This window comes from Perca fluviatilis, chromosome 11 (genome assembly GCF_010015445.1).
Source record: "Perca fluviatilis chromosome 11, GENO_Pfluv_1.0, whole genome shotgun sequence".
Classification (NCBI taxonomy): Eukaryota; Metazoa; Chordata; class Actinopteri; order Perciformes; family Percidae; genus Perca; species Perca fluviatilis.
In genome coordinates, this window is record NC_053122.1 from 24,672,585 (window position 1) to 24,685,647 (window position 13,063).

At 40.0% G+C, this 13,063-nt stretch overlaps 2 protein-coding genes across 2 annotated transcripts in view; both read left to right on the forward strand.

Annotated features, from left to right (window-relative positions):
* Window positions 1-3,170, forward strand: part of LOC120569045 (calcyclin binding protein) — a 7,876-nt gene extending 4,706 nt beyond the window's left edge. The window contains exons 3-4 of the mRNA XM_039816862.1: window positions 1,338-1,593; window positions 2,017-3,170. Coding sequence (XP_039672796.1) covers window positions 1,338-1,593; window positions 2,017-2,185 — 425 coding nt within the window. The 3' untranslated portion in view covers window positions 2,186-3,170. The remainder of the gene's footprint in view (window positions 1-1,337; window positions 1,594-2,016) is intronic.
* Window positions 3,171-4,398: 1,228 nt separating this feature from the next.
* Window positions 4,399-12,995, forward strand: plk3 (polo-like kinase 3 (Drosophila)). Its single transcript, XM_039816487.1, has 15 exons — window positions 4,399-4,741; window positions 5,795-5,902; window positions 6,035-6,151; window positions 6,414-6,543; window positions 6,672-6,759; window positions 7,255-7,350; window positions 7,549-7,747; window positions 7,959-8,085; window positions 8,312-8,427; window positions 9,653-9,773; window positions 9,886-9,969; window positions 10,528-10,690; window positions 11,393-11,522; window positions 11,758-11,868; window positions 12,038-12,995. The coding sequence occupies exons 1-15, from the start codon at window positions 4,526-4,528 to the stop codon at window positions 12,233-12,235; spliced, it is 2,004 nt and encodes a 667-aa protein (XP_039672421.1). The 5' UTR covers window positions 4,399-4,525; the 3' UTR covers window positions 12,236-12,995.
* The last annotated feature ends 68 nt before the right edge of the window (window positions 12,996-13,063 follow it).

The window sequence follows — 13,063 nt, forward strand, 5'->3', positions numbered from 1 at the left end:
CCGGATACGTACATACACATACGTGCGGCACATTATACATACCGCATTATTAATACATACGTGGTCAACAACTTATACGGTCATACACGTACGTATTACAATAGGCATACATATACAACTCGTATTACATATACTAATATTATATTATTATAGTATACATAAGTATAGTACTGTGGTAGCATTGCATTACGGGGCATTATTATTGAAGTGCGTACGTACATAGGTAATACATATAATAATAAACAAAAAAATATTATCATCATATATCATACTATATAAATTAAACATAATATACTAAAATACTAATACAAAATAATATACCGAAAAAAAAATAAAAATAATAACGTAACATAGATAATATAGCATTAATACAAATAATAACGCAAATGATATTATTATTACGTACATAGAACATATATACATAATATACGAACATTAATTAGTACAACATCATCATTATTACATAATAAATGTAAAAATTATATTATACGTATTATTAATACGTAACAAATATTACATAATACACATATACATAAGTAATTACACAATATAATATATAATAAACATATACCACATACGCATACGCATATTACGCATAGTATACGCAATACATAAAACAAATATTATTATTATTATTATATTATATAATATAATATTATAACAATATTATTATTCAATATACAAATATTATTACTATACAAACATAATATTAAAATATATATATAAATATAATATATATACACATATATAAGATATAATATTATATTACATACATATATTATTATTAAATATTAGTATTAATAACAAATAACAATATAACAGCCACAATATTATAATATATACATACAAAAATACATATAAACATATTATATAAAACTATATAAGAGTATATATTAAATATAATAAAGAAGGTATACTATTATTACAACAATTAATATTATACGTGATATACAGAATATAATACAATACTGCATATTATACAACATATGCAAGTATATATTATGCACAAAATGGAGTAGATTTTGGTAAAAAAAAAAAGGGAACCCCCCATGAAACAAAGGGAGTTGGAGGGTGAGTATAAGCATAGCAGTTTATACACAAATCAAATATTTGGGGGGGGATAAGGAGGAGTTTAAGATAGATAGGAGCTCATAACCACTTCCTGGATGAAAATAAATGAAAAAGCTACAACATCGATACGAACAAGTGATAATGATATAGCAATGGTACTACATACACCGTTCCATTAAACCACACGCCCGCTACGAAGCATACACGACGCAACTACAAAAATCTCCAGCCAGTGGCGCAAATATCACTACGCGAATAAGGTAAAGATGTGAAATTCGAGAAATGTGAGCATTTCGTAGTCCTTTTCTTGCCCACTGCTGAATTCAGGCTCAGTGTTGACTTGCATTGTACCCTTGGTTCAATCTGCTTACTTCTGGTAGAAAATAGAGCAACTGATTCTTGTGACCGTCTTTTCTCCCTTCAACAGATAAAAACAGACATGATCCTGGTCATGTGCAAGAAACAGGCAACAAAGAAGTGGGAGTGCCTAACAACAGTGGAAAAGCAGTCAAAAGAGAAAGAGTAAGTTAAAAGAAAAAGACTCATTCATTCATTTTAGTTCAAGTAATTTGCACAACGCAGGGATTTTAAGTGACATAAGGCCACTGCATGCTTCCTACGAATTTATTTGTACAAGGTATTGTGCAATGTATATGATGACTAGTATAATTAGTACCACTGCTACTACTGATGCCAATGCGTTGTCAGTAGATAAGGACACAACCGGTGTGAGCAGTTGTGTAAAAATACCATAACGACCGTTTCTCATACACATCTGGCCAATCACTCCAAACCATGCTCCTGAGACATTGCAGTGCAGTACCATATCTGTGAGCCAGGTGTCACTGTATATAAAGAGGCCGCGGTGCATGCTACAGAATGAGAATCCCAGCTATAATCCCAGCCGATAAACTCATACAAATTGTTTTCTTTGTACCTAAACAGTAAGCCCAATATTGATGAGAGTGCAGACCCCAGCGATGGACTGATGACCATGCTGAAGAAGATTTACTCGGAGGGAGACGACGAGATGAAGAGAACCATCAACAAAGCCTGGTCAGAGTCCCAAGAGAAGAAAATTCGAGGAGGAGGAGAAGACATGATGGACATCTGAACTGCCCTCGCTGCGTGTCCACCTGACATGACTTGAATATGAAATGTTACGTGGACATTTCCACAAAATCTATAAATTCAGTGTACAGCTCATATATAAAGGTTCAGGATTAATGTCTAAGCCCCGGAAGGCCTCATTTTGACCATGCTTTGAAAATCAGGCTGCCGATGTCCTGATAGTCATAGACCATGAAGGCTCGGAAAATATGTGTACGAGCATAATGGCAGTGTCCAGCAGATGGCAACCTAACAGCAAAATATATACACATTTCATCACCTTTTTTTTTTTGTAATGTCAGATTTGATGGGTTAAAGGACCACAATGCAGTTGTTTTTTTCTTGAGATTAATGTCCATTAGTAATTCATAGTTCAAATTGGACCTGGGTAAATTTAATATGTGAGACGTGTTCTGTAAAGTCACATGTTAATATTGTTCCTTTGCAGAATTCAGTGCAGCTAAACTAAGCTGATATTTAAGATGTTTCCAAGTGTACATTTGCCAAAGTCATGCTCATATTCCTTTAACGAAGAGAACCAAAGGGCTCTTCTGGCTTCTCTTCTGGCGTCTTCATATCAGCTGTTTTTGGGGGGTTTTCTTTTGTCATTCCATAAATTGCTCAAATGATAGCTGCAAAGACAGCACTGCTCACGCATCAGTCCAGTGTAATAATTCACATTACTGCATAGGTCTGTGTTTGACAGATTTAATGTATTTTACCCATTCCTGTTGGCATAGCTTAATGCTCTGAAACACTTTCTTTGTAATTCTTTAATATGACTGTTAGATTTTCATTGTGTTGGACAGTTTCCCACTATAATTTCTATTTACAGCACTGTTGAAGTTGCCCATTTCCCTCCAGCTTTTGGGAATATCTAAAATGTATGTTTAATTATGTTGATTTTTTACCCTGGCTTTTGTCATTGTCTTACATGTATTGTTGTCTGCCCTCAAACAAGTTCTCACAAATATAGATCTTGAACTGATGTTGCTTTGCCTGTGTTTGTTGTTTGGTTTTGAGGTCTGAATATTTTACTCTGTGTTTTAACTAGCCATGCATTAGGCTTGCTGGCCCCGCTACGCATGCTGTCATGTCTTTAAAGAGCTACATTTTTGTGTAGTCATGAGATATGCCTTCACAGAGGCCTGCATGCTTGTAGAAAAGTTGGTATTTTATTTCAAGACCATGCCTACCTGAATTTATTCCTATGTTTAGAGTGTACCCCCTTTTTTTTAAAAGGACACTGAATAGTATACATAGTGAAATGATCAATGGTCCAAACAATTAGATGTTTTTGTGATGCAGTACAGCTTACAATGGTTCATGGCCCTGTCTTGCTTTTACAGATAGCCATAGAACAACGTGACGTGTTGTCCACCAGGTGGCAGCAGTGATGAGTAGTTCATAAGGGTTTCTTCGGGGATTTCACACAGCCTACACACAGAACCAAGATTTTTTTAGAAATGTTTTGATTGTGCTTTTACGCTGTAGGATTCAGAAGGAAAAAAAAAAACTTTGTAGATCCTAAATAATTATTATTTATGAGCCATATGCTTATTTTGGACCTACCATTCCTACCCTATTATGTGTGGCCGCATGACTACTCGGAATGTGCAATGTCTACATTAGACCTGTTTAATTAATATGTTTAATTCATTTGCAACATGTATACGCTACACCTTGCAATGCACGAGTGAATGAGGTAAACTGGAACTCATCATTCACAATTCATTTTATGGACTCTTTAAGATATTATTTCTTGAACGCTTTTCTCATTACAATCTCCCTTAAATAATGAAAGACCAAACAGTAGAGAGCCCAGGTTGATAGCCTAACAGTAGACGTATATCACTGAGAATTTAGCATTAGAATGAAGATGGGTCACGCTCTACGTCATCACATCAGTCCCAGGGACCCATTCATAAACAATGAGCGTAAAATAAAGATGACAGACATTGAAAAAAAACAAAACGGTTTGGGTTACAGCGTGGCATAGCAGCAGTGACACCAACGTGAGATAAACCGATTCTTTTTGTCATGAGCTGTTTGATTCATATTTTCTTACATTCCAGATGTGTTTTTGTTGCGTTATTGAGATTTTGTCTGAGCAAATCGTCTGAACTTTCTCCACCAGTGCACCACTTCCCCCCGCCCCCCCCCCCTCGCTCCGTGACGTCGCTGCTCGCCTATATAGCTGAGAGCGCCGTCCTCAGACACGCCAGATGGATACAGTTGGACGAGGCGGACGACCCGTTACGCACTAGACAAACTACTGAGAAAACGAGCGAAAGGGCTATCTACACGAACTGATTATTATTATATATTTATACCGCCGTGTTAAATGGATACCGGTTGTTTCACCGCGGCGCAGCGTCTTTCGTGCCACGCCATGAATGCGGATTTATTTAAGCCTGCTCCGGAGCGTGGACCCCAACAGTCCTCTGCCCCGGTGAAAACCAGCAGGAATAAACCCGAACAAATCAAACCAGAACTGGCTCAGGTGGTGACAGACTCCAAAACGGGAAGATCCTACAGTAAAGGGAAGCTTTTGGGAAAGGTACGAAGATTTCTTTTTTTTTTTTTTTAACTCTACATGTGCTTGTCTCGCTTCACCACGTACAGGGATCTTTCTTTTTGAGGCGAAAGATGGATACAGAAGCTTACGAATTGCTGTTTTTAGTTCTATATGGAAGCGGTCTATGACTAAAATGAATTATTAATCGTTTTCCACGTGTGACACTTATGCGGGAATAGGGAATGACCTCGTGGTGGATGTGGCAAATCTCCCCCCTGCTGTGCGCGTCATCGCTGAATGAATAGGGCGCAAGGTGTGCCCAGCTCATGTGCTCACACATGATTGGCAACACCTTTTTATGAAAACCGAAGAATTATTATAGCCTAGACAAGAATCCTCTCATTTGAATGACCTCTCTGATGACTGTTAACTCATGATTTGTCTGCCCGACTGTGCCATCATGCCTCCCTTCCTTTTACAATATCGCCGGGATTCTTTTTGACACCGTATGTGCATGTGTGAATGGAGCGGCTGTATCAACATGTTGCTCGTCTTCGATACGCTGCGTCGGGAAGCCAGCCAAATTCTTCGTTCTTTTTTCTTTTTTTTCTTCCTTCTTTTCCTCCGCTGCCTGCCGCAGAGCTGGAAACGTCTGTCAAATTCACGGTTAATGAATGCAGCAGCTCTGTCTGCCTCAGCCTTCATGTCCTCGAACATATGTAGCCTTAAAGCATCTAGAAATAATGCGTGAATAATAAACGGCAGTGAACCTATTAGGGGTTGATTGTCGGTAGTTAGACGCATGAGCATCCGAGGCAACAAAATATGCTCATATCGTTATCTTGATTTATAAAATGATGCGTCTACATAGATTTAATCCTGGATTGGTTATTTCCTCTCTAATGAATTACCTTCGCCTCCACAGCAGCCTTTCAGAATTGGCCTAACATGATTGTTGAATCATTGTGATTGCTGTATGACTAATCATCATTTCAAGATAATGTATGGCCCTTGTAGGGTTTCAACCTGCTGCTTTTATTTCATTTTAATTATTTTTTTTAATTATAACTGATCATCCTGTTTGTCTCCCCTAAGGGTGGCTTTGCTCGATGCTACGAGATGACCGACCTCTCCAGCAACAAAATGTATGCCGTGAAGGTGATTCCACAGAGCAGGGTGTCCAAACCGCACCAAAGAGACAAGGTACACGATCGAGCATGTTTATTATCCCAGTAGGTCTCACAGAGGCCCATGCCTAACTGGACTTCAACATCTGAATTGTGTTAGGATTGGAATATGCACAAAAACTGACAGATTGCCACATTGTTTTTACAGATAACCAATGAGATTGAGCTCCACAAAACCCTTCACCACAAGCATGTGGTGAAATTCTCTCATCATTTTGAAGACCAAGAGAACATCTACATATTCCTCGAGCTCTGCAGTCGGAAGGTGAGACTTCAGAAATCTCTAGAACAGTCTGTACAGTCTGCATGTGTTTTTGTTTGCTTATATGCAGCTTGCCATGTATTGCTCCGCAGTGGTACAGTAGAGAATATACACACCATTCATCATTATTGATGAGGCATCCACATGACTTACAGCAGCATGTAACTTCTATGCGGCTGTGTGTGTGATACGTGTTGTGCTGTCCCAGTGACTGATGCAGGGTTGACAGTTCAGTCATTGCTCTCTCTTCTCTCTCTCGCTGCAGTCCCTGGCACACATTTGGAAGGCGAGACACACTCTGACAGAGCCAGAAGTGCGATATTACCTCAAACAGATCATTTCCGGCCTCAAATACCTCCACAGCAGAGGGATCCTGCACAGAGATCTCAAACTAGGTATGTGAGCATGTGACCGAAACGTAGCTTTCGCACTCAACAAGCATCCCAGGAATCTGCTGTGACTCTGGGGCACGCATATGTTATCCGTGGAATGCTGACTGGACTGATGTTTTTGTCTCTTTCAGGCAACTTCTTTGTCAACGAGAACATGGAGCTGCGGCTGGGAGACTTTGGCCTCGCTGCTAAGCTGGAGACAGTCGAGCAGAGGAAAAAGTACGCTTTTTAAAAATGTTATTACTATTTTTAAATACTTGATGAGCGCGAAGTAGTTTTAATTTATACACTTATTTGATTGTTAAAATAAAAAACCTGGCTAATCCAGATGTGGCTAATGTACATAAACAAACATAACCTCTAAGAACCTGAACATCAGTCCTAACAGTTTTCTAGGCTTGCATTATGCACAATGACCTAAAACCATCATGTCAGTTACTAAGCACATTCCTCTTCCCACTACTCTTCTGCCCCCCCCTAAAAAAATAAATAAAGTACCTGACTAAACCGGTTTCCAAGTGACAGTTGAATGTAGCGCTTAGAGCATAGTTTCAATACCAGTTTCACACCTTCCTGTGGAATACCAGAAGAATGACAGCAGCAGAAAGAAAATATGCTTCAACCACTACTTCCTTCTCTGCGATGATGCATCTTCAGGACCGAAAGTAGTTTGTAGTTTATCCTGTACATATTTTTATTTTATTTTTTTCTCAGAACAATCTGTGGGACTCCTAACTACTTGGCCCCTGAGGTGCTCAACAGACAGGGCCATGGCACGGAGTCTGACGTTTGGTCCCTCGGATGTGTCATGTGAGTTATTTGCTTTGTCCAGTCGTGTGAAGTAACATTGGTATGTTCTTTGTATCTTTTGTTTATCTTAGCTTAAGCCTATCTCAAATTGGAAGTGAGGACATTGTACCCTACCACTAAGATTGTGTGTTTTGTAGTCTGAATCCTTGTTTGTGTATCTTGAGTTGATTAACGCTTGCCTTGCTTAATCCCATTCAGGTACACACTGATGTGCGGCAACCCTCCTTTTGAGACTCTTGACCTGAAGGAGACCTACAAGTGTATAAAGGATGTTCGGTACAACTTGCCATCCTCCCTTTCCCCCGCTGCACAGAAACTCATCTCAGGCATCCTGCAGAAAAACCCCAGCGACAGACTCGCGCTGGATCAAATCCTCAACCACGAGTTCTTCACCAAAGTACGGAAAAGTCTTGCTAATTTAGTCAGTTTAAAGAAACTATTAAGGGGTTTAATGCTTTCATCCATTAATGGTCATCCATTTTTTTTTTTTTGGGGGATAGGGGACAATGGTGCTTTGAACTAGAAAAGAATTTTGCATGTCAGTGCTTGACATATGTTGTCCCTCTTACATCCTCCTCACCCTCTCTGACCTTTTTTTCTTCCTCTAGGGTTTCACCCCTGATAAACTTCCCCCCAGCAGCTGTGTGATGGTGCCAGAGCTCCACCCCCCCAGCCCTGCCAAGAAATTCTTCACTAAAATGGCAAAAAGCTTCTTTGGCAAGAAGAAAGCGAAAGGTAGGGCAGCAAGAGTCAAGTAACTGATCAAATAAAAAAAAAAAAAAAACTAGGTCATCTCTCTTGTAAGTCATCTCATTAATCGGGTTTGGTTCATGGGAACTGAAGTTTAAAATGTTATAAACTTAAGAACCAGCTTGTATTCAGTTTTGGGTACTGTAGGATACCTACTCCTGTGGTTAAACATATTTGTTGTGACTACAATGCAAAAACCTTTTGTTTACAGTGGAGAAGATTCCATGCGAGGAAAAAGATGACAAAGACATTTCCAAGCTGGTGTCTGGCATCGTTAAATGTTCCATCAGCAGGCAGATCAGCTACAAGACAGTGGGACCCAATGAGGTACATATTCATTTTTTTTTTTTTTTTCTCTCCATGTCTGGAAGAAAAATGTTGGCCTTGTTTACTTAAATAGGATAGATTCAGGTACTAATATGGTCGTATAAGTCCCTAAGTAGTACAGAAGTACACATTTCCATGGCAGATGATTGCTTTGCATCCAAATAAATGGCACTGCTATGGAAATTAGGTGAATAAATGTTTTTCTGAGGGGACTACCCCCTCAGAATAGCATTGCAAAGAACAGCTTTGAAGACCAGCTTAGACTGACTGACTGAATATAGGGCAGCAATGTGAGTTATGCTTCTGATTATACAGACATTTCGGCTATTAAGCTTTTTTCATGAAATTGCAGTGTGTAAGATTCTGTATTGTGCTGGAAGTCCTTTTCAGGGAAAATGTTAATGTGTTTATATTTAGTGAGAAACTGTGCATTAGACTTAATGAGGCCAGCTTTTTCTAGTATCTGAGAAAACATACTTGGCAAAAGTCTCGACTGCATACATTTAACCCTATGGATGTATTCATTTTAAAAAGATGAGAACCAGAGCGGAGACCAAATACTGCAACAGCAGGAAGCTCAGTTGGCCAATCCCTAATGCAGACTGGTCTAGTTGCTATTTATAGAGCCCAATAGGAACAACATTGTCTGCTCTTTGGTGTGAATGTTTTTGTCCGCTTGATAATGAGCATGTGCTGAGAAACCAGGTTGTGGTCGAGAAGCATACGACGACTGCACAAGGTAGTCGTCAAAAGAACCGGTTTATTTTTTTGTTTTTCAATGCGCATGTTTGCAGAAAAAAACTTGACATGCTAACAAACGTGACACCAGATTATTTCAGAAACTCCTTTTTGCGACAACATGGCATCAGAAACTACATGTCAAACTTGCAGCATGCTTGCAAAGCGCACATAAGGAAACTGTGGTGCTAAAAGTAGTTTCACCCCAGCGCAATGGCAGGAAGAAGTGCAAGATGAACACATTCAACAGCAATGAACCCTTAAAACTGTTAACAGCATTAATTTTAGACCCGCAAGTGTGCAAGCATTAATCTATAACACGTTGACAGTATCATGCAGTTCTTCTTATCTCTGGTCACCTTCCTTTTTATTGTCATGTTTTCCATCCTCTGCTCTTACTAGAATTATTTTTTTTTTTTTTTTTTTTATTTTTTTTTTTTTTGGTCAGCGATCTAGGTGTTAATCATATCTTTTGTGTCATGCCCAGGTGCCCTGTCCCATCAGTCAGGTAGTCGGCTCTGTGCCTCTGGAACCGACTCCAGCTGAGGAGGAGTCCAGGAAGTCAATCTCTCGCTCCTTCAAGGGCACCACGGCCAGCAGCACTGAACGTAGGCCCCTTTTTTATTTAATTTTTTTTATTTTTAGTGCATATTTCATTTTTAATTCCCTTTTTTGTCTTCTGTGATCAATGTTTCATGTAATTCTTGGCTTTCTCTCCAGCATGTGATGACGCCCTGACGCCTGCAGCTGTGTCTGAATCAGCTGTGAAAGTTCTCAACAACTGCCTGGCCACCATGCCTGCAGGTAATGGAGCACAAAGCAGGCAGAGCTATAGAGACTGCAAGGGCAGTTTTGGCCTACAGCATAATAATGATAATAATGACGACTTATGTTTAGCAAGTCAGATGACGTGTCAAATGGCAAGACAATAAATGGAAATGCTGAGTAGCCTCTTTAAACCTGCTGTCAGTGAGATGTGACCACAGGGCACTAAAACTGCACCTCAAAGAAATGGGCTGCTTTCTTTCTGTTGCATTAAATGACAAATGGTGCAGAATCACTCTTCTACTTTTAATCAACTAGATCTTTTCCATGCCTCACCCATTTCTTCACATCCTCTGAATATCTGCTGACTCATGTTAGCCCAGAGTACTTTTTTTTTTTTTTTTTTTTTTTTTTTATTATATGAAGTTTATAGCTTTCTCTTCTTTTTGGAAAATGCTGACTTGTAGACTTTGGAAATATAAACATTACTATTTGTGTCCTCAATTTACTCATGATTGATGTTAATATGCTGTGAAATTGTTCCATAATCCCTAACATTGTTTTTAAATAATTTTTTTTTTTTTCTTATCTCTCCAGCCACTAGAAACCCACCGTGTTTGTCCAGGCCCCAGTCCTTCCTGTGGGTGACTAAATGGGTCGACTACTCAAACAAATATGGTTTTGGCTACCAGCTCTCGAACCAAAGCATCGGTGTGCTCTTCAACGAAGGAACGCGTCTCAGTCTTTGTGACCAACGCAAGTATGTACCTTAAGAGCCACGGTATTTACTTAAAGGTCCTATGACATGCTGCTCTTTGGATGCTTTTATATAGGCCTTAGTGGTCCCCTAATACTGCATCTGAAGTCTCTTTCCAGAAATTCAGCCTTGGTGCAGAATTACAGCCACTAGAGCCAGTCCCACAATGAGCTTTCCTTAGGATGTGCCATTTCTGTGTCTAGCTATTGAGGAGGAGAGAGGGCGGGGCAAGGTGGAGGGTGGGGGTGTGGCCTTGACAAACTGCCACTTTGCTCGTTTGAAAGCCATGATGTCTCTCTCCCATGGGTGGGCCAAATTCTCTGGGTGGGCAAAGCAGAGAAAGGGGAGGTAACATTGTTCCTTATGACCTCATAAGGAGCAAGATTCCAGATCGGCCCATCTGAGCTTTCATTTTCTCAAAGGCAGAGCAGGATACCCAGGGCTCGGTTTACACCTATCGCCATTTCTAGCAAACTGGGGACCATAGGCAGGCTGGGGGAACTCATATTAATGTTAAAAAACCTCATAGTGAAATTTTCATGCCATGGGACCTTTTTAAGGTGTCGTGTAAACATTTACATTGGGCTTAGAACTTCTTCAAGTAACTGAATTAGGTTGAGTATGCGTTCAAACTATATTTGCATAGCATGTCCACATAGCCAAACTAGACTAACTTTATATTTCATTTTTTTTCCCTCTTACTAGGACAGTCCACTACTGCTTGCCTGACAACAAACACTTCACTTTCCCTGCCGACTCTTTACCTGAGCAGCTTCGCAGCCAGAAACAAATTGTAGAGCTCATGGCCAACTACATGGAGCAGAACCTTATGGAGGTATGAGCAGTTAGCTGCTTTGAGTTTTTAGCTAGAAGAATGAATTAGTTAAATTTTGAATAATTAAATTACTTTATGCATTAGCTTTCATAACAAGTTGTTTGTATATACTGAGAGGAGACGAGGCCCTTTTTTGTAACTTGAGTTTTGTAGAGTTTAAAGCGGTCTAAGAACAATTGGACTATTTTAACGTGACAACCTGTGATCTGAACTAAATGTTTTCGGTCCTCTTCAGGGTGGAGATCTGCATTGTGAGGATCAAGTATCTGGTTGTCCTCCTCTTCTGCTCCAGTGGGTGAAGACTGACCATGCTCTTGTCATGCTCTTCAACAATGGCACTCTACAGGTTTGAAAAAGCTCATTAATTTTAGATTTTGAGTCATAGATACCCACTTAGAAAACAAGTAGTGTACACTTCAAGAGAATCCATTTACCCTCTTTGGTAACACTTTTTATTATTATTTTGGGGGATTATGAACCTCTTCTTAATTCATGCTGTTTTTAATCCCTTCCAGGTTAACTTCTACGCAGACCACACCAAGATCATCCTGTGCAAGTCATCAGATGACTCCTACCTGCTTACCTACATCAGCCGGGAGCGCGTCTCGTACACTTACCTCCTCAGCATGCTGAACGAGATGGGCTGCACCACTGAACTGAGACACCGGCTGCGATACGTGGTCCAGCTGCTCCAACACCATGCTGACGCCTGAGAGCACCGCTCCGTGCCTCCCAGGCTGCCTGATTGGCAGATGCGATGGAGGTGACCCGACTGGTTTACATCTCTTCTAAGGCAGCCTGACTGGTTGATAGAATTTCTCAAGGCAGCGCTGGGACAAGCTGACAGATGGAAGGCTGCTCAGAAGAGTAAATATTCTTGTCTAAACTGGTGCTTAGGCAGCTGATTATCAAATTGATTGACGTTGATAAATATCGAGCGGTTGCCCAAATGCAGCATCTGTCTCAAGGTTTGTGCCTGTCCAGCTTATGCCTCAAAGGTATCCACCTGGAAGGTATTGATGCCTAAAATAAGACTCCTACCTGTCCTGTGCTGAAATGATGGATCCCTCACAGGCAGATGCCTAAATGGAACACCCAAACTCCCAATTACCTTTCCTCACTCACCCACTGCTTCTTGGCTGGATCTTTCAAAGCCACCAACCAACCCTGCAGCTTTCAGCTTCCCCCTGATGGCCAATAATCCAGGCATGGTTTCTCAAAGGTATCTTAACACTAAAATTGTCTTATTTGCTTGCAACGAAACAAGGATAATCTTGCCGCTGGAATTCTTTTCGGCTCGGTTTTCTGAAGTATTTTAGCAACAAGGTAATTTACACTGACTTGCAGTGGAACCGTGATCTTGCAACAGATGCTTTTGGGAAGAAGTGTGGTATGATTGGAGAGGGTGAGACCATCCTAACCTTGGTTGGTTTCTGGCCTGTTTGGCCTATGGTGCGCAACATATAATTTTTTTATATTAAAACAAAAGAAAGTTGAGCCAACTATTGGATCACACTACGATCTTGACCTCACATGCACAA